This window comes from Molossus molossus, unplaced genomic scaffold (genome assembly GCF_014108415.1).
Source record: "Molossus molossus isolate mMolMol1 unplaced genomic scaffold, mMolMol1.p scaffold_m16_p_23, whole genome shotgun sequence".
Taxonomy (NCBI): Eukaryota; Metazoa; Chordata; class Mammalia; order Chiroptera; family Molossidae; genus Molossus; species Molossus molossus.
In genome coordinates, this window is record NW_023425359.1 from 6,898,522 (window position 1) to 6,920,120 (window position 21,599).

The window sequence follows — 21,599 nt, forward strand, 5'->3', positions numbered from 1 at the left end:
CTTTCCTAACATTTCCATTTAGAATTAATTACTCGTGCGTTCACCGCCAGGCTGAAAGACGTTTGTTCTGAAGCCCAAAGTGGACCTGGAGCTCTCTTAGCTGCTGTTCCTGCGGCTAGACGTGCCATCGACTGAGAGGGCCCTCGGGCCTGGCGGTCCCAGTCCTCCCCTCAGCGAGTCTGGATTCCGCCCTCGCAGGGCGGCGGGGCTCCTGCGGCCAGGCCTCGGTCAACCTGGAGCCACCGGTTGGGTCCTGGCCTCGGGGACGGCGACCACGGGCGGGATCGCCAGCACTGCTGCTTTCTTTCCTACGTCCTGCCGCCCCCAGCGGGAGCCTCTGCACCCGCACCCCAGCACCAAAGGGCCTACCCTGCGCATTTGAAGTGGGGTCCCCCTCGCTGACTAGCAGCAGATTTGGGGACTGGTCCGAGAGCCCACTTAGCCGGGAGTGGGGCAGCCGGGGCAGGACTCTGTCCCGCGAGGTGCGTGGGCAGGTGAGAGCGGAGTCCTGGGAGAGGCTGGAGGTGAGCGAGGCCAGACACAGGACGGAGGCGGACACGGGCTCGGGCGGCCCCCGGGGCGGGGGTGGGGCGGAGGGTAAGGGGTGGGGTTAGAAGAGAGCCGGGCTGGGGACGAACACAGGGATGGGGGCGGGCCGGAGGCACAGTGGGCGGGGCTGGAAGTAACCCCGGCCGGTGCGGCTCAAGGGGGCCAGGGCGGGGGCGGGGCGGGGCGCGAAGTGGGTGGGGCGCCGCCGGGAAGGGGGCGGGCTGGGGGAGTCTGGACTCGAGCAGTGGCGGGCGGGCGCGTGGCCGAACCGGCGCGATGAGCGGGGCCGGGGCAGCGCCGGGGGCGGCGGGCGCGGCGCGGGGGCTGCGAGTGGACGGGCTGCCCCCGCTGCCCAAGAGCCTGAGCGGGCTGCTGCACTCGGCGTCGGGCGGCGGCGCGACAGGGGGCTGGCGGCACCTGGAGCGGTTATACGCGCAGAAGTCGCGCATCCAGGACGAGCTGAGCCGCGGGGGCGCGGGCGGCGGCGGCGGCGCCCGGAGCGCGGCGCTGCCCACCAAGCCGCCCAACCTGGACGCCGCGCTGGCCCTGCTTCGCAAGGAGATGGTAAGGGGCTCGGCGGGCCGGGCGGGGGCTTCCCGTTCGGGCGAGTTCGCGGGACGCGCGCTCTGCTCCGGAAGTCCCCGCGCCCACCCGCTCCTCTCTGGATTGTTTGCCCAGGAGCCGTGCGGAAGGACAGGCACTCTCTCAACTACCCCTTTTACTTGCCCTCTCTGTGCCCACGGTGGGACCATCGCCCGGGGAGGGTCCCCACTCCCAAAGGGCAGCTTTCGGAGACCCGACGCCCGCTGTCCCGCTGGCTCGGAAACTCCGGCGGCGGGAGGCGGCTTTGTCACCCCTCTCCGTGCGCAGCTGACCTCCCGGTCTGGGAACGGCTCTCGGCTCCCGCGGGGGAAGAGCTGAGTGCGATGGCGTTTTCCTGCCCCGAGGACAGCTTTGTCCGAGCGAGTGTAGACAGCAGATTGGAACGCCCCCTCCCCCTCCCTCCCCCCCCTCCCCCACTCCTCGGCGGCGCGAGCAGAATCCGATTACCGCGAGAGGGGCGGCCGCAGATGGTGGGGAAGGCGAGGGCGTCCCTCACCCTCTGCGCGCCGGCAGCTGCGTCCTCCCGTCCGAGGGGAGCCCCTGCGGGTCTTCGGGTCAGGGCTCCAAACAATGCGGCTTAGTTTTCCTCAGTCCTTGAAAAGCACATTAGGTGCTTGTGGACCAGGGCACAGGATTTAGGGTGACGCCAAAGCAGGACAAGGGCAGGGATTTAGGTGTCAGCGAGCCTTTCCCCAGCTTTCTTGTGTCGGTTAGGCCAGGCCAGATGAGAACAGAAAAACTGCCTCCTTTCTAACCCTCTGCTGCCGTGATCACCTCCCCCTGGCCGCCCTCTTGGTAGAATCTGCCCATGTCTTTCACCCAGTGCAGGTCCTTTCCCTCGCCGACCACAAGCAAATACCTTATTTACGAATCTAATACATGAAAGCTGCTTTTCTTCCAAGAATAAATGTTCCAAAATATTTATCATAGGAATCTTTTAAATATGCATCTAGATACTGTTTACAAAAATTCAATGTATGCATCTGAAAACTGATAATTAAATCTAAACAAGCAATTAGCCCTGGCCCGTTTGGCTCAGTGGTTGGAGTGTCGGCCTGTGGACCAGAGAGTCCCGGGTTCGGTTCCCGTGAGGGGCACATACCAAAAAATAAAATAAAATAGAAAAGCAATTAATTATCAATTAGATATTGTCTTCTCACTTGACATCTGGCATTGATGTGATTTCCAATTCTCTCGCAGATTCTTTAAGCTTCTTACAGAATGACTTAAATTCCAAGCCAACCGTTTTTATTTATTTATAAACAGTAATAGAAACCAGTGCTGCATTGGAATTAGATAAACCTATGCCTAGTATGTTGACAGTTTGAACTTAGATGTAGGGTACATGGGAGGGGATGAAATAGGAAGATGGCCCTCCCCTCCTCTACCCTTCAAGTTTCGTACTGCAACAGAGACAGGAAAACCTCAGGGCCACTCCTGTTTATAAACATTCTCTGAAGTCTTGTTGTGGTGCCTTGGGAGTCAACAAGCCCTGCCGGGAAAGTAATTTTCCAGGTCTCTCCTGGTGCAACTCAAGTACAACCCCAAGCTTATAATTGTGCCTTGGGCCAGGCTCTCTCTAAGCCTATTTGTTGAAGCACAAGGAAAGTAAACAGCATGATGGATCTGTTTGATATTTATCTGAGATAAAGAGAAGATGGGGCTACAGGCCTTGACAAGTCCCTAGAGATATGTCATAAGGTCTTTGAAAGCATTTGGTCTTTTGTTTTTTGAATCCTCACCTGAGGATATTTTCCCATTATTGGATTCAGAGAGAGAGAGAGAAAGAGAGAGAGAGAGAGAAACGTCCATGTGAGAGAAACACAATGATTGGTTGCCTCCCGCACGACCCCGACCAGGGTCAGGGAACTAACTGCAACCGAGGTATGTGCCCTTGACCAGAATCGAACCCGTGACTCTTCTGTCCATGGGCCGATGCTCGAACTGCTGAGCCAAACCAGCCAGGGCCTTTTTGGCTTTTTAAGGGATTTACTAACTTGGGGCAGAGGGGTCTGAGCAGTCACCTCAAGCTGAGGCTCCCATTGCGGGGCCTGGCGAAATAAGAACTGGGAGTTCATTCCTGAATTATTTGCAGAATAGCGTGTGTTGATCTATTTGAAGACCTGAGGTCAAATCTGTGTCAAGGGATGCAACTAGAACTCATGGCAGAATGTGATTAATCCATCTTTTAAGAAGTCCTTGTGAGCACATACAAAGTGCTGACTTCCAGCAGCGGGTCTCAGAAGGCGACAGGATTCTAACGAGGGAAAAGGGCCATAGCAGCAAGCAGGAACTGAGTGCGCCCCTGGGAACAGCATGGCGAGGCACCTTAACACTGTGAGCTCCAGAGGGACTGGGACTTTGGCCAAGGCTGGTGCAAAGACTCAGGTAGCCAGGGAAGGGTTGAGCGGGAGAATGGCACGGAGTTGGGGTTTGAGGAATGAGTTTGATGGTAGAGTGTAGGAGGGAGGGCTACTGGTGTGAATGGAAGAAGGTGAGAGCCTCCAGCAGGGCGGGGACCTGTGATTGTGGAACAAGTGCCTTAATATGAGACACTTCTCGGAAGCATAATATGCAGGAATTGCTGATTAAATATTAGAGCCGGGGAAAATGATGAACAGGAGTCAGAAGTGACTTCAGCTTTTCATGGAAAGTGCAGTGAAACAAAACAATTAAAAAATTCCACACAGCCCTAGCACCTAGAGATAATCACTGTTAATATTTTGGCATATCTCCTGTGTAACACAATGCCAGTGCTATCTGTACATCATCTTGTAACTTACCCATGAGCTAGATATTCAGCCTACTTTATAGTCTTTAAAAAAAATCACTCATGCCCTGGCCAGGTAGCTCAGTTGGTTAGAGCATTGTCCCCAAATACCAAGGTTGTGGGTTCGATCTCCGGTCAGGGCACATACAAGAATCAACCAGTGGATGCATAAATAATTGGAGCAACAAATCAGTGTTTCTCTGTCTCTCAAAATCAATCAATAAAAATTTTTAAAAACAGTCACTAAAAATGTAGGTGCCCCCCCTATGATCATAAATTCAACCAGATCTATCCAGCTCCAAAGGCCTGTTTAGCCATTGTATCATACTGCCTGTATAGGTGTGTGTGCACATGCGCGCATGCACACACGGATCATGTTATACATTCTGGTTTGCAAGCATTTTCCGGGTCAGTATATATATTACGTCTTCAGTCACTGCATAGTATGGCATTATATAGCAGTGATAACGCTGGTAATCTGTCCTGGGGAATGTGGGCTTTGGCGCAGCAGTGGGGGAGCCCGCAGGAGTGGCTGCTCGGAGGAAGGTGGTTTGTGCCATTACATCAGTGGAAGAGTATGTTAAACATCTGAGAATGTGGAGCTGGAGGCTGGAGGCGATATTTGGCCTGGAGAGAAGGGGTTGAAGGGTGTGAGCATGGAACCTGGGGAAGCTAGTGTCCAGGGTGTGAGGCCAAGGGGAGCCTGTGTAGGCGGAGGGTTCGGTCCCACGATTGGTGACGCCCTACTCTGCTCTGAGAATTGGGGTTTCCACTTCAAGTTTCAGCACCCCCCCACCCCAATTCTGTACAGCTATGAGTCCGCCTCCACTCCCTCAACTGGCCCATTTAGAAAGCTGTGAAGGGTCCTCAAGTAGTTACTGCTCTATGGACCAGAAAAAGTCTATTAAAACAAGAAGCTGAGTTGATTGATTTATTTTTTAAAACAGAATTTTTTTTTTATCCTCACCCGAGGACATTTTTCCATTTTTTGTACAGATAGAGTGGGAGGGAGAGAGAGAGAGAGAGAGAAACATCGACGTGAAAGGGACACATCGAGTGGCTGCCACCCACAGAACCCAACCATGGCCGGGGACAAACTGCAACTGCGGTACGTGCCCTTAGCGGGAACCGAACCCGGGTCTCTCTAGACCGCGGGTCGACGCTCTAACCGCTGAGCCAAACCGGCCAGGGCTAAAACAGAATATTTTTGTATCACATTCAACAGATGCTTACTGGGCATGTATGCCAGGTGTCGCGTGCTGTGGAGGACACAAAGATGACTAGGAACCATCTAGATGTTAAGGAGAGGATCCTATCAGGTAGTCTCATTTCATGCAAAGACTCAGAGGGGGTAATAGACACTCAACCTGAATGAGCTCCTGCAAAAGGAGTCTTGTTGCAGGGCCGGATGTATAGGGACAGAGTGGGACAGGGCTGCTGGGGAACCAGCAAGGCCCCGTGTTGTCCTCTTCCCCCCCGACGCCGTTTTATTTTCCCCTACGTTTTGGCCACGCTGCTTAGTTCCAGTGTGTACATACTGTGAGGAAGGGTGCCAGTGTGCCCAGCTCGGGTGGTGACTGAGGGCAGGATCCTGTTTTACTAAGACGGTGTGACCATTGGGAGGCTAGGGATTCTCCAAAGAAAGGTCAGTTTGCAGAAATGGAGGAGGCATCTGCTGGACAGCCAAATGTTAGATATCTCCCACAGATCTCCTTCTTTATAGAAATACTTGGCCCTCATGGGCCCCACAGTTCGGAAGATTTTTATCTGCTAAGCTGACCGGCCAGCTTTGCTCACAAGTTCTCTCCTGGCGTTTCCCATCTTTGCGTGTGGCTGACTCTCTACTCTCTGTCAGGTCCCCAGCCCACACTGTCCTTCACACAGATGTCACCATAGACCATCCCGCCCAGCAGCTCTGTGAGGTCAGCACATAAAGCGGAGATGCCTCAGATTTGGGGGAGACCTTTGCAGTGCCCCTGGGATTCTTGGACTCCACTTCCCAAATCAGTAGCAACAGATTCTAATAGCTTCAACTAGAACCTCTTTGTCTCTTTTTTTTTTCTTTTTAATTCTACAAACTATCAGTTATCTTGGTTACACACCTGTGCACGAGTGGGAAGTGTCCACACAGAGCTTTTGAGTTCCTGAACTGGAGTGGTTTGGGAGAGTAATTTAATCTGAGGGAAAATGTTTGCTTTCTGAGACCAGCAACAACTCGCCATCCCCACAGTTCAGTTGACTAAATGCCTCATGAGCTTGTCCAGTGAACTTGAGTCCAGGAGGCAGCGGGGTTCCGTTGTCACCCTACACATGAAAGCAGTGTCTTAGCGAGGAGGTGAGGTGCAGCCTCCAGTCAGGCCTGTGAGACGCCATCTGAAATGACGGCCTTGGCTCCCCAGTCTTTTTTCTTTAAATTAATGCTTTATTTGACTTAATCAAAAGGTTTCTTTTCTGCATGTTGAGTAGTAAGTAACTTAGTTTTTGTTTTTAATCCTAACCCGAGGATATGTTTTTATTGATTTATTTTTTTTTTAGAGAGAGAACATCGATTGGTTGCTTCCCATATGTGCCCCAAATGGGAATTGGACCCTCAACCTAGATATGCTGCAGCCTATTTGGTCTATGGGACAACGCTCCCACCAACTGAGCCACACCCACGAAGGCCCCGCGGTGGATTAGAAGAGCCTGGGGATGTCCGATGGCCTTTAATTCTGTCTTCCCACCAGCACCGTTTATTGTGCTGTTGTCCAAAGGACCACCAGCCCCGAAGCCCCAGGCTGCTGGCTTGAAGGCAGATTCCCGGGCCCCGTCCTGTCCCTACAGGCTTAGCATCTGGGAGAATCTGTATTCCAACAGCTCCTTAAGGGTTGGGGAGCCCCTGGCCGGGGGGCTCAGTTAGTTGGAGCATCGTTCCATACTCCAAAATGGGTTTGGCTTCAATTCCTGGTCAGGGCACATACCTAGGTTGCGGGTTTAATCCTAGGTCGTGGCATGTATGGGAGGCAACTGATCAGTGTTTCTCTCGTACATTGATGTTTCTCTCTCTCTCTCTCCCTTCCTCTCTCTAAAAATCAATAAAGGCATATCCTTGGGTGAGGATTAAAAAAAAGTAAAAAGGGCTGGGAAGTTTGTGAACCAGGCATCAAGAGCTTGAATTCTGTTACGAAATGATGTGATATGGTTTTGGCAAGCCACTTACTTCACTACTTTAGGGTCCACGGTTCCCACTGGGCAAAAGCCACAAAGGACCTTTTGGTATAACAGTGCAATTCTTCCCCCTCACACCTTTCTGGGTCTTTACGGTGCCTGCACAGGTTTGCTGTGTCCTGAAACCACGTGGGCACAAGTGCAGTGTGCGTGGTGTCCCGGAGGACGTGCGCACAGCTGTGCTTGGTTGTAAATCCACTTCATGCGAAGAATGAGGCGCAGAGAAGGAAGAAGGGGGCAGCTTTGCTGTTGGACTCCGTTCATCAACAATTGGGCTGATGGTCCGGCTGGTGTAGCTCAGTGGTTGCGCATTGACCCAGGCACCAAGAGGTCGCTGGTTCGGTTCCCGGTCGGGACACATGCCCAGGTGTGGGCCCAATCCCTGATGGGGGGCATGCAGGGGGTGGCCAGTCGATGTTCTCTCTCATCGATGTTTATCGATGTTTCTATCTCTCCCTCTCATTTCCTCTCTCCCTAAAATCAATAAAGGGGAAAAAAAATTAAAAAATAAACAAACAAAAAAAACAATTGGGCTGATGATCAACAATAGTTCTTGAAAATTTGAGATCACGATTGCCCCATACAGTACTTGTCCCCGTCCCACTATCCACATCAAGAAGAAAAAACTAAATATATAGAATAGTTTGTGCATGTGAAAACCCTTGTGTGTCTGCGGGTGGGGGTGGGGCAGTAAGGGCAGGCTGTGGGGTCACTGGTCTGGTTTCATTCACTTTTGATGTTATCTCTAACTAAGGTTCTACTTAGACTCCCAAGATTTGAAGATATAAAGGATATTTTTATACCACTTAATATTTAACTGTTTTATTTGTAAAGACCATAAATTAGTATTTTTTCTAACTCATAAGTATCTTACAAATAGCACACCCTTCTGCCCCCCACCCCCTGGTTAAAGGCGTTTGTCTGTTAAATGTGAATGTAAAAGTGCCCTAGTCGGCACGTTGGGCATCTCTTCATTTACAGAGGATCTCGAATGAGCCGGGACCGGCATGTTTGCATCTGGAAGGCATCAGTGCCGACCAGGCTGGGGGCCCTGGTCCAGCGTTACTAAAGATCTTAGAGGCCAGGTGGGCAAGGATGCCCAGGGTGGGCTCGAGGAGAGGGCTGCGGCCCTGGTGCACTTACTCCCACCGGAAGCTTTGTGCTTTTGCTCCTGGAAGGCTCACGTAACTCCGTGGAGACTTTAGACTCCAGTTTGAAAAGTGAAATTGTTCACCATCTGGTGCAGGAAAGCCTGCCGGCAGACCACAGACTCCACGAACAGGAAGCCAGCCCTGAGACTGGCTGGGTCAGATATTTACCCCTCTTGCCCAACTTCCTTCTGCGGAGCCCCAGCCTCCGAGTCGCCTCATTCCTTGCCCACATGTTCCAGATGTTTCCAAGTGATAAGAAGGTAAGGCTCATTGGGTTGCTCCTTCTCTCCTGTGGCTCATTCCTTCACAGACAATTAACACAGATGTTTATTCTCCTCTAAGAACTTTGGAGACAGAAAACCCTTGGCCTTCCTTAGGGCTCTAAAGAAATTTATAAAACTTATACAACGTGTGGCCTTTACAGTTTTTATGAGCATGTTCTGCTCACTTCCTTGACTGGCCCCGAGAGCCGTGAGCTGGCCTAGTTTGCAGGCCTGAGAATCTGTCTTTAAGGATTGAGGGGGGGTGGGGGAGGGGAGAGGGAAGGCCTCTGTTCTGTCCTCTGACCAGTGTTCTCCAGGAGAGGGTCACCCCTGCCAAGACCAGGGCCCCCGCCTGGAGAGGCGAGGCTGAAGATTACAGAAATACATTCGGACAGGAGAGAATGTGTAAAGAGGGTGTTTTATTAGGTTGACTGTGCTTAGAATTGGAGATAAAATAGTCAAGTTCAACACAGTTAAAGAGAAATGACAAGCTATTTAACATTCCTTATAACCATAGATATGCAAATTAAAACAATAAGGTATCATGTTTTACTTAAAGGACCAGCAAAGATTTAAAAGAACGGCTATGATGGTGGTGAGGCCTTGGGGAAATAAACACCACAGAACAGAGTGGACACCAGCCACTTTCTTTAGCTTTTTCTGTCATTTTCTGAAAAACACTAGGTGTTGACATGAAGTTTTCTATGTATTGTCCAAGAACTTGGTTTTTTGAATTTAGCTTCAGATTTTTCCCCTTTGCTGCACCTACTCTTATAGAGAGGGAATTGTGATTAATTGGATGTCATTCAAGAAAACAGAATACAAGCTAACCTTCAGAGTTGTGTTGAGTTCCAGAACGTCATTAGTAAGTCATGTTTTTTCTTCCTGTTCCACCTGGTTTTCAGCATCAGCTGCGTCCCTGTCAGCATTCATCATCTTTGGCAGTGAACCCTTGGGCCTTGGATACAAATCCTTGATGAATGGCCTGCTGTTTGTGGCCCAGGACTGTGGAGGGATTGGAAGGAAGGCACCCCATTCCCCTTCTCTGCCGTCTCCCCTGCAATTTCATTTCTCTTACAAAAATAGTCGCGTACCCTGGCTGGGTGGCTTACTTGGTTGGTGCATTGTCCATACACTAAAAGGTCCCAGGTTCTATTCCTGCTCAGGGCACATACCCAGGTTTCTGGTTTGATCCCCTGTCAGGGTACGTACAGGAGGCAACCGATGTTTCTCTCCCTCTCCCTCTCCCTTCCTTTCTCGCTCCTTTTTTAATCCTCACCGGAGGATATTTTTCCATTTATTTATTTATTTATTTTTAGAGAGAGTGGGATGGAGGGAGGGGACAGAGAGAGAAAGAAACATACATTGATGTGAGCGCCACATCGATTGGTTGCCTCCTGCATGACCCCGACCAGGGCTGGGGATCGAACCTACAACCCAAGTACGTGTCCTTGACTGGAAATCAAACCCACGACCTTTTGGTCCTCAGGCCAATGCTCCAAACCCTGAGCCAAACCGGCCAGGGTTCCCTTCCTTTCTCTTTAAATTCAATAAAAATATATCCTTGGGTGAGAATTTTATTATTATTTTTTTAATCCTCACCCGAGGACATTTTTTTTGATATTTTGTTCAGATAGAGTGGGAGGAAGAGAGAGAGAGAGAGAAACATCGATGTGAAAGCGACACATCGAGTGGTTGCCACCCACACGACCCAACCAGGGCCGGGGACAAACTGCAACCGAGGTACGTGCCCTTAGCGGGAACCGAACCCGGGTCTCTCCGGACCGCACGTCGAAGCTCTAACCGCTGAGCCAAACCGGCCAGGGCTGGGTGAGAATTTTAAAAAATCATACAAGTGAATAACAATGTTCGTACATAGATAGCTATTTCTGTCGTACATACCAGAATTATATAATAATATATAATAGTGATAGAATACTATACAATTTTAGAAAAGAATGTGGTAACCATATATGTGGACAGATGTTTCCAATATGAAAAAGCTACAAAACAGTACATATATTTGCATAAGTGGTAACAATAGCTAAACAGATTAGATATACATAGTGTCTTGAGGGAGATATGTTAAACTGCTAAAAGCAGATTATTTTAGAACAGTGGTTCTTAAAAGTATGGTCTGGGGGACATCTAGGTCCCCAGATCCTTTGGGGGTTCATAAGTATGTGGTGGTCATAGTGACAAATGTAAGTTTTAAAATATTACATAGGAAATGTATCAGCCTTTGGAAGATCTACATAATTCAGTGAATCATGTTTCCCATATTTTTCTTATAACTAATGCTTGATATTATAGTCCTGCATGGTTGAAAGATTCATTCTGAGTGCAAGGCTGATGGATTTTAGTGTAACGAGTAAGAAACCTTCCTAGTTCCACCCTGCAGCCAACTAAAGGGAAGTGTCAAAGAATAACCACAATTATCTGAAAGGCTACTGACATACTCCTTCCTTTCCCAATTATGTGTCTGTGTGAGGCCAGGTTTTCTTCATTTACTTACACCAGGGAACATGCCACAAAGGATCAAATGCAGAAGCAGAAAGCCGAACCTTAAAGAGATCTACAAAATGTTATTGTTCATAAAAATGTTACTTAAATTAATTTTAATTGGTATATTATTGTTTTTAAATGGATTAATAGTGGCATTTCTTAGTTTTAATTTCTCATTAGGTAAAGATTGATAGTTATAAACAAGAGCTCTTTGGCTCCCTCAATAATTTTTAAGAATAAAAAGAGGCCCCAAGACCAGAACATTTAAAGATTGCTTCTTTCTTTCTTTATTTTATTATTATTTTTTAATCCTCACTCAAGGATGTTTTTCCATTGATTTTTAGAGAGTGGAAGGGAGGGAGGGAGGGAGAGATAAACATCGATGTGAGAGAGACACAGTGATTGGTTGCCTCCTGCATGATTCAACCAGGGCCGAGGATCAAACCTGCAACCCAGGCACATGCCCATAACTGGAATCGAACCTGACACCATTTGGTTCACAGGCCGACGCTCTAACCACTGAGCCAAACTGGCCAGGGCGAAGATTGCTTCTTTAGAACATGGAATTAGGGATGAACCATTGAATTTTAATATATTAGAATATTTTATTATTGTAATTGAGAAAAAAGTAAAAGAATGTGCAAAGGACTTTCTCGGAGAAAATGGTTGATTGCTTTCCTTTGTCTATGCCTAGAACAGAACGAGAGGACATGGGCTGAATTGGTACGAGCATTAGTTTAGGTTGGAGAAAACAAGAATGTCCTTCTGGGAAGTGTTAAGTTGCAGAATGGGCTCTCAGTGTGGATGCCTTCAGGTGAAAGCAGAAAACACAACTCAGACCACCTTTCCTAGCAGAGGCATTTCTGAGAGGTGTAGAGGTGAGGTGAGCTTTGGTCTGGCTTAATCTGGGGATGCAGGCATGCAGCCCGGTCTGTTTTCTGCCTCTGAATCACCGTGGCTCTTCAGAGTCTGGTCCTCAGCTTGCTGAGTCTAAAGCATTTATGGGAAATGAAGTTGGTCAAATTGCACAAATGCATTTCCACCAGGGGAAAAGCGAGTTGCACAGGAGACAGAACCACAGCCCACCGGAAGCTCAGAGACCCTGCAGGGACATGTCCGTCAAGCTCAGGAGCCCAGTTAATAGCCCTTTCCCTACGAGGTCAACACTAGTGAAGTCTTTCTCTTTGCTTTTCCTTTTCTAAACAGTATGCAGGTCAGTGTCCTTCTGTCAACACATCCTTTATTCAGAAATCAGGTTACGATCCATTAGGTCACTGCTTTCTTTATTACATTCCAGTCCTGAGGATACGTGCTAGACACCTTGATTAGATTTGGGGCATTTACCAAGTCCTGTCTAAGATACATTCACAAAGGTCTGGATCTGCTTACTCACTCATTTCATTTTTTTTTTTTTTTTTTTATCCTCACCGAGGACATTTTTCCTTTTTTGTTCTGGTAGAGTGGGAGGGAGAGACAGGAACAGAGAGAGAGAGAGAGAGAGAGAGAAACATCGATGTGAAAGGGACACATCGAGTGGCTGCCACCTGCACGATCAACCAGGGCCGGGGACAAACTGCAACCGAGGTACGCGCCCTTAGCTGGAACCGAACCCGGGCCTCTCGGGACCGCAGGTCGACGCTCCAACCGCTGAGCCAAACTGGCCAGGGCTCACTCATTACATTTTAAAAAGAAAAGTTTAAAAGCTTTCTCGTTGAAGTTAATACATTTCCACAGCAGAAAAGTCTAGAAAATTCAGAAAAGTCCCCTGTGACCTCAGCAGCTCGCTGTACTGGGGCTGGCAGTGTGGTCTGCAGGCTGGACAGGCTGGTCCGGGCACCACGGCGGACTCCTGCAGACCTGGCCAGCTCCCCGCTCTGCCACAGCTGCACATGTCTGTGCTTCATTTCCTCCCCTAACCAACACCTGCCTCACACAAGGGTGAGCATCGATTGCACATTTGTGTACAGTCCAGACTGTCCTCTCTACAGTCAGTTCCCAGAGGTGAGCTAGTCAGCTGATCAAAAGCTATACAGTATTTTCTTCTTGTTGTTAATCCTCACCCGAGGATATTTTTCCATTGATTTTCTAGGTAGAGTGGAAGGGAGGGAGGGAGAGGGAAATTTCAATGTGAGAGAGACACATGGATTGGGTGCCTCCCGTCCCGCATGACCCCAACTGGGCCTGGGGATAGAACTGCAACCCAGGTATGTACCCTTGACCGGGAATCAAACCTGAGACTCTTTGGTCCACTGGCAGATGCTCTGACCGCTGAGACAAACTGGCCAGGGCAAAGCTATGCAATATTTTATGGCTTTTGATAGGCATTGCCAGTCAGTCCTCCAGAAAGATTTTCCAAGCATGCAGTCATACTAGCAGTGTGCATCCATTTTATTATGCTTTCTTTTTTGTTTTTTATCCTTAACCGAGGACATTTTTTCCATTTTTTGGTTTTTTGTTCAGATAGAGTGGGAGGGAGAGAGAGAGAAACATCGACGCGACAGGGACCATTGAGTGGTTGCCACCCGCACGACCCATCCAGGGCCAAGGACAAACTGCAACCAAGGTATGCGCCCTTAACGGGAACTGAACCCGGGTCTCTCTGGACCGCAGGCCGACGCTCCAACCGGTGAGCCAAACCGGCCAGGGCCTGTGGCTTGGACTTTGGTGCTGAACAGTAGACACTGGTTTCCGTTCTACTCTAGTACGTACAGAACTACTCATTGTTTGAAATGACTCCTGGTTTCGATTGTATGACTCTACCATAACTTTACCATGTTCCTGTCACCCATTATGTGTCCATTGGAACCCTCATACACGGAACTTCCTCTGTACCTGTTCTCCTATTTCAGGATCCCAGCTGTACATCCCCCTGCCCCATGTGAGGTGGGGTACTTGCACCTCAGGTTGAGGAATTGTAGCAAGAGGAGATGGGGGACTGGTGAGGGGTGGCAGGGGTGTCATTGCAGAGTCCGTCCCAATATGTCTTCCTGAGACTACCCCATCCTGCACCCCGACCTGTTTCCTTAGAGCTTCACCCACAGACCCGGCTCAGCACGGAGCCAGGTACCCGTTAGGCCCGTTTCTTAAGGTTTTGTTTTCTGCTCGTTGCTGTGTTTGGGAAGAAGTTGTGTTTGATTTTTTTAAATAAAATAGACTTTTTCTTCAATACAATTTTTTATTTCTAAAAAATATCCTAAAGTCTTTCACGATGCTTTGTTTTGAATCGACACAAATTTTCCTTTAAAGGTTCCTTTCCTCTTCCAGGCCTTGCTCCCTAGTGGTACGGTTTCTGTTGCGATTGTTTTAAAGCTAGGCACTCCCCGACTGAGTGACCCGAAACCCCCTGGGAGCCACCGCCCTGCCTGAGGTGTTTCTGCAGGCAGCCTGGTGTGAATTTCTGAAACCGTCTCGAGGGTGGTTCGGGGTTGCTCGCCGCACTGTCGGGGAGCACCTGTGTGTGCGGGGCGGGGCAGGGGGGCTCTCTGGGCACAGACGCAAGCTCGGGACAGAAGCAGGAAGCCTGGCCAGAGAGAGGAAGGAGTCGTGTGGGCACTTGAAAGCAGTGGAAACGACTGGATTGTTCTTGCCTGAAGGTCTAGAATTTGTGGCTGCAAATCACAGGCTCTTAGAACTCCGGACTTTTCTTTTTTTTTTTTTTTTTTTATCCTCACTCGAGGATATTTTTCCATTTTTTGTTCAGGTAGAGTGGGAGGGAGAGAGAGGAACAGACAGAGAGAGAAACATCGATGTGAAAGGAACACATCGAGTGGCTGCCACCCGCACAACCGACCAGGGCCGGGGACAAACTGCAACCGAGGTACATGTCCTTAGTGGGAACCGAACCCGGGTCTCTCAGGACCACAGGCTGACACTCTAACCGCTGAGCCAAACCGGCCAGGGCCGGATTTTTCTTAAAGGAGCTTGCCCGAACTTTTTCAAGGTGTGCTCTCAAAACAGCTGTATTTTCTTGATCCAGCTGTGAAGTAGATCAGCCGCCCTTCAGGGACCTGTGGGGACACATCACTGTGACGACAGGCTTCCTGTGCTGGTAGGTTGGGGACAGTGGTGGGAGTTTGTGGGTGACCCCTACTTATTTCTGACAGGACGAGAAGTTCTTTCCCATGCGGGGTTTGCTCGTGATCTGAAGCCCGACTCTGTAGTTCAGTTCTCTCGGATGGGCCTCTGTCCCCTTCCCACATCCCTGGGCCCCCTACCTCAGTGTGGAGAGGTGACTTCTGGGGCTGACGGCCTTGAGTCCCCCTGCGCGCACGGCTTGCCTCCCACCAGCACTCAGGGAGGGAACTTGGTTTTGTGTCTTCTGCTCCCATCAGACAAGAGGTGCTTTTTCAGTGATGTGGTTAAAACCATGTAGTCTCCCCGGCTGGTGTGGCTCAGTGGCTGAGCGTCGACCCATGCACCAAGAGGTTGCCGGTTCGATTCCCGGTCAGGACACATGCCCAGATTGTGGGCCCGATCCCCAGCGGTGGGTGTGCAGGAGGTGCCATTCGATGTTCTCTTTCATTGATTCTTTCTCTCCCTCTCACTTCCTCTCTCTCTAAAATCAATAAAGGGAAAAAAAGAAAAAAGTGCACAGAGTGGAGGAGAGGCTGGCATGGGCCAGGTGAAGGAGGCTTTAACAGGTGTGGTGGGACAGTCTGGGTAACAGGGTCTCAACCTGACCCATTGCATGAGGTACAGGTAGGGAACAGTAGATCATGGAATGCCACCTATGGATTTCCAACTTCCCTCTAGAAAATTCAAGCGCAGGTGTTGAAACATCCGTGGCCGAGGCAGAGGAGACCTGACTGGGAGGCTAGGTCTCTTCGAGAAGTTACTTTCTTCATGTCCTTCTAGCCCATTTGGAGGGTTTCTGGAAAATTCAAGGACGTTTAGTGCCTGGAGAAAGAAGAGAAGTGGATGTGTATGGGCGTGTACATGCATGTGTGTGTTCAAAGCCCTGTTAAATCAGCCTGAACTCCTGGCACCTGCTGGGCGGGGTGAGAGGTGCCAGGCCAGCTGTATTCCCAGGCGGGTCAGACCTCTGTTTCTAGGCCAGTGCTCCGCCCGGTGACAGCTTAGTGAGTCATCGGCTGCAGTGCAGAGGGTCCAGGACAGGTTCCCACTCCTGTGGGTGGGTGCCCGGTGCCCTCCCAGGCCTGGGACATCTTGGGAATGGCACCTGAAGGGAAAAGCCTGGGAACCTCGGGTCTTGGGGCAGTACGGGTCTTGGGAAGTCAGAGCCTCTGAAACCTGGTGAGGCGTCGAGCCGTGGAGCCCAGGCCCGGGAAGGTGGAAGCCAGGGGGGTCCCAGGGCATGTCGCTCTTTGCCGCCATGTCTGGTTCCATTACTCATTCCCAGCCTGTCGAACAGTCTTGAGGTCATCCAGGTGACCCACTGGTATCAGAGTGACTCGGTAGAATGATTTCTAGAATTCCAGATGAATCTTTTCTTTAACTTTTTGAGCAAATATTGGCATGACTCTGGGAGGGCGTGACTTCTGTTATTAAAGTTTATATTCCTTGTGACAAAGTCTAGAGAAGATGGGCGGAGTCAGAATCTTGTGGTTTGGGTGTCGTATTCGGACCTATACCCGAGGACTGTTGGAACGTGGAAAACTGGAGTGAGTCCAAAGAAAAGGTCCAAATGGGTAATGGACCAGAATGTGCTCATGAACAGCTGAAGGACCTGAGGAGATTAGCTGGAGAAGACAAATCCTTTTTTCTCAGGGGATGGAATGAACATTATCTTCAATATTTAAAAGGTGGTTAAGAAAGAGAAATGAGCCCTGGCCGGTTTGGCTCAGCGGTTAGAGCATCGGCCTGCAGTCCTGAGAGACCCGGATTCGGTTCCCACTAAGGGCACGTAACTCGGTTGCAGTTTGTCCCTGGCCCTGGATGGGTAGTGCGGGTGGCAACCACTTGACGTGTCCCTTTCGGGTCAATGTTTCTTTCTCTCTCCCTCTCTCTCCCTCCCACTCTATCTGAACAAAAAATGGAAAAATGTCCTCGGGTGAGGATAAAATAAAAAGAGAGAGAGAACTGAAGTTATATGTGCAGCACTTCATCTGCACCAGGGGTCTCTAGAACCCTTGGGTGGCAGACTTTGTGTAAAGAGTAATTACATCTGTTTGAAAATGAATGAACCGCTGTGGAAGGTCTTCCTTTCGGGGTTTGGAATGAGACACCGGGTGGCAGCGCCAGCAATTGAACAGGGGCCGGCAGGCTCCAGCCTGCGTCCTTCATGCTGTTCTGCCTGGTTGGCCTGAAACTCGGTGCTTACCAGAGAATAAATATACACCGCCCAGGAGAGACAAAGATAATTTGTGTCAACACTGGTTCCTTATTGGAACTGGACATCAGACTTGTCTGGGTCATTTTTTAAACACAATGTCAGCCCTGCCCGGTTTGGCTCAGTGGTTAGAGTGTGGGCCTGTGGTCCAGAGGGATCCGGGTTCGGTTCCCGCTAAGGGCACGTACCTCGGTTGCAGTTTGTCTCCAGCCCTGGTTGGGTCGTGAGGGTGGCAACCACTCGATGTGTCCCTTTCACATCAATGTTTCTCTCTCTCTCTCTCCCTCCCACTCTATCTGAACAAAAAAATGGAAAAATGTCCTTGGGTGAGGATAAAAAAATAAATAAAACAAATACCAGGGACTCATGTTTCCAGTCCTGACCGTCACACACACACACGCACACGCACACGCACACGCACACTACACTCTAGCCGCAGTCAGGAGCCAGAGTGCCGGTGTCTGACCCTCGGAGGTAGTACTGAGGCAGCCTGGCCTCTCTTGGTTTGCCTGTGGCCAGTTCCAGCCGTACTTCTGAGAGCAGGGTGCCAGGGAGCCAGGTCTGCCCTATGACAGCTCAGGAAATGCTCCCAGACGCCGCCATTGATTTAGGACAAAGAGTCAGTGGTTTGCTGCGCTGAGTCACAGTTTGTGCTGGCCCCAGATGATCCAAATCCCTCATTTTATAAGCAAGCTGAGGGCAGGGGCCTGAACAAAGCCATTGAAAGTGGCGGAGCTGAGCCTGGAGGCCATGTCCCCGACTTACGGGGCGGTCTCTTCCTAAGAAAAGCTCCTTTTAGTAGTTCTTGGGGAGAAAGAATTCTAGAATAATGAGGAGTCTCCATGGAGACAATAGAACTTGCCTCTCTGTCTGGACGTCTTCCATTGAGCATCTTAGCAAAACAGGCGAAGTTAGTGTGACCTGGTTCCCTTTCTGTGGTCTGTTCAGCTGTAGCAGAGACACGATGTTTGCTTGGTGATGTACACTGGTTGAGGGTGTGGAGAATAACCTGGACTTTAACACCCAGTCTGTCCCAAGATGGACGTTCCTCTCCGGGGCCCCGCTTCCCTCGTCTGAAAGACGGTCTGACGGAGAAGAGCTCGTTGCTGGGTAGGTGTCGAGACCGAGTCCTCTAGCGCACGCTCAGTTTTGCTGTGTCTGTTGCCATGCCTGCCCGGCGCTTTAGCCCAGGCCTTGGCACAGAGCGGCATTCCATGACTGTTCATTAAGATGACTGATCTGTCACTCAGTCCTCGCAGTCGCCCGGTAAGAGAAATTCCTGTTCTGTTTTGTCATCCGCCAAGGCATAGAGATGACACAGGGCAGGTTCAGAGCTGCTCCCTGCAGCATTGCTCAGGGTCACGGTCACCAGTGGCCCCAGACGCTCTGGACCTGGGTCTGTGGTGAACGAGCTCCCCAGCTGCTCCCACGCGCAGGAAAGGGGCAGCGGAGCTGGCCCTGCTGCGCTTCCCCGGGGGCGAACCCTTCTCTCCCGGGGTGGAAACGACGCGGTTTCTGCCCTCGGACTGTGCTCTGTGGGATGGGCCATGGGGAAGGGAGGGATTGGAAAATAAAAAATTATATGACTTTAAATGTTCTTTGTTTGATCACCACTTGTGAAAATAGTTCCAAGGGGACTCTTAGAGGCCCCTGTCCTGCTAGGCTGGTCCATTGCTGGCTCTGGGGACTGATCCCACCACCGTCTCTGGGGAACTGACCCTGTCAGGAGGAGAGGGAGTCAGACTACTTCTGAGAGCCTGAAGGCAGAGCTGGTCGGAGGGTGGGTGCTCCAGGGGGCAGTGTACCACACCGACTGACGAGCCACTGTCACTGACAAGGGGACTCTGTTGCCCCCAGGGAGCTGACAGTGACCGTCACAGCAGGGTCTTCTCTGAATCTGATCATAGCAGGAGGACAGGACACACTTGTATCTCAGCATCCCAAGTGAAACCGGCTGGGGCCACCAGAATGTGCAATGCAGTTGCATCGCAGGGCGTGCCGGGTAAATTCTGCAGGCTGGGCCCGTGCCACAGGTGTGGGCATCACACAATTAAGGCTGTCTCAACACTGGCAATCCAAGTGATGCCCTGAGTTGTCGGTCACGCCAACGGAATGTGCTGGCGCAGGCGGACGGGCTGGGCTGCTGAAATGAAACTCCGTGCTGACTGCTTGTTTTTACCTCCCCGCCCCTCCCTCAAGGTCGGCCTCCGACAGCTGGACATGTCCTTGCTCTGCCAGCTGTACAGCCTCTACGAGTCCATTCAGGAATACAAGGGAGCCTGCCAGGCGGCATCCAGCCCAGACTGCACTTACGCCCTGGAGAATGGCTTCTTCGATGAGGAGGAGGAATATTTCCAGGAGCCGAGCTCGCTCCAGGACAGGAGGGAACGAGGTCCTCCGAGGGACCCGGCCCTGCCCGCCTCCTCCCTCTCCAGCAGCGACTGGATTCTGGATTCCATCTAGAGGGTCCCCAGAAGGAGGCGCTCACTGCTGGACCCGCAGCCAGCACTCGCTTCTCCTGCAAGAAGGCGCCTCTGCCCCTCCTGGGGGCGGTTCCCAGGACCGTGGGACCAGTGCTCCAGGTCTGTGGGCAGGGAGCTCTCCACGGACGCCTGGTCTGTTTTGATCGCTGAGTTCCTGCTTGGGTGATTTAGAGGCGCTCAGCAGTATCCTCGACACCCGGTACCCAGACCCTCGTGCCGGGACTCAGAATGAGAATACGACACGAGAACCCGGAGAAGATCCTCAGGGGTGTTTCCTGCGGGACGACTTCCAGCCGGTTGCTTCCTGGCCCGCGGTAGATGGGCTTGCCTCTGGTCTGCGATGAACGGAACTAGCATTTCCCTGCTCCCTTCCTTTGGCAACCTTTCTCTGCTGTCTCGTGAGCTTGTTGAGCTCCCTGTCGAGCTTTATTTATTTGTAAGCTGCATTACTAACTGTCTGGATGACTCAGTGAAAGCTTTTTACTGAAAAAGTAAACATTTCAGGTCACACCAATCACTGCATTCTCTTGTCGGAATTGATGTCATCCTCTGCCATCAGCTGTAGGAGGAAGGAAGGGAACACAGATATGCTGACGGGACAAGGTCCTGCTCGCGCCCTTCGCCGTCGGGGCAGATGTGTTTGCTTTAAAAGATTCTGCATGGTAACTAGAATGTTAGAAAGAGACCCCCCTTCTTCACTCAGAACAACGATCACCCTAAGCCTTAATATATTTATTAAAAATCCTTTATGAACACTTTATACTTTGTAGGTTAAAAATGAGGATAAAATGTTGAACTCTGTCTGTGGTTGTGTGTTATTTTGGTCTGAATTTAGAATCATCCACTCTCATAGCTGGCACGCATTGACTCTAATCAAATACGGAAAGAAAATTACAGTTTGTTTTCTTGCCGTGAAGAATGTGAAAGAAGTTTCGTTCCTCTGTTATCTTCTCGGAGATGCACCCACAGCGGACCATTGGCAGTGAGGCCTCAGAGCTGCTCGGCCTTTGAAGACTCCAGACCCCTCACGCCTCTTCCTCCTGTTGGTGCAGTAATTGCTTATTAGCAGCTCTCGGGGGTCAGAGAGGATGTAAAGCGCATCCTCATGAACCGCGTGTGGACGGCCTGTTGTGTACCCGCTCTGCGCCAGGAACTGGGGTGAGGTGCAGTGAGGAGGAAGCGCATTCCTGCTTATTTCCTGTGTTGAAATAAGTGAGGGGTGGCTTTCAGCGCGTGACACTGTTCAGTGGGGACAGGTAAAGTGCTAAGACCAGGGGGAGTCTGATCATCTGTAGAAACCTATTCCTTTGAGGCTGGGCTCCTGCTTAACCTTAGCTCAGCAGTTCTCAACCTCAGTCACTTCAGGATCTTTTAGAAAAATAGCCTGGCTTGGGACCGCCGGCTTCGTTCTGATTTACTTAGTAAGGAGGGGGTCCTGGGCATGTGGAGGGGTACACAAGCAGATCTAGTTGAAAGCTCGTGTTCACAACGTGGTCCGTGGAGCACACAGCCCTGGAAAGACGTTAGAGAAGCACAGGCTTGTGCCCACCCAGACCTGCTGACTTGGGCCTGTGTCAGCAGGGTGCTCCGAGGCGTCTTGTGCACCAAGGTTAGGAAGCTCAGCTGTGTTAATGCGGCGACCGTGAGGGCTGCTGCAGCGTCTGGCAGCAGAAGGAACGGCCTGGCCAGCCTGGCCCCCAGCCCTCGGAGAGCCAGCTCACAGTCGCTGGGTGTGGAGGTTGCCGCTGGCACAGGCTGGGGGCCTCTGGCTCAGAGTGT

The 21,599-nt window shown here is 50.8% G+C and overlaps 1 protein-coding gene across 1 annotated transcript; it reads left to right on the forward strand.

Annotated features, from left to right (window-relative positions):
* Positions 1-825: 825 nt before the first annotated feature.
* FAM89A (family with sequence similarity 89 member A) lies at positions 826-21,465 on the forward strand. The gene is made up of 2 exons (XM_036277743.1): positions 826-1,113; positions 19,537-21,465. Exons 1-2 carry the CDS (start codon positions 826-828, stop codon positions 19,798-19,800), a joined length of 552 nt encoding a protein of 183 aa, XP_036133636.1. The 3' UTR covers positions 19,801-21,465.
* The last annotated feature ends 134 nt before the right edge of the window (positions 21,466-21,599 follow it).

What these genes read in the sequence shown, in the direction of transcription:
- FAM89A (XM_036277743.1), top strand. Translation starts at nt 826, where the DNA reads ATGAGCGGGGCCGGGGCAGCGCCGGGGGCGGCGGGCGCGGCGCGGGGG. An exon ending in CCCTGCTTCGCAAGGAGATG is followed by an intron (nt 1,114 to 19,536) that starts GTAAGGGGCTCG and finishes CCCTCCCTCAAG; the next exon opens with GTCGGCCTCCGACAGCTGGA.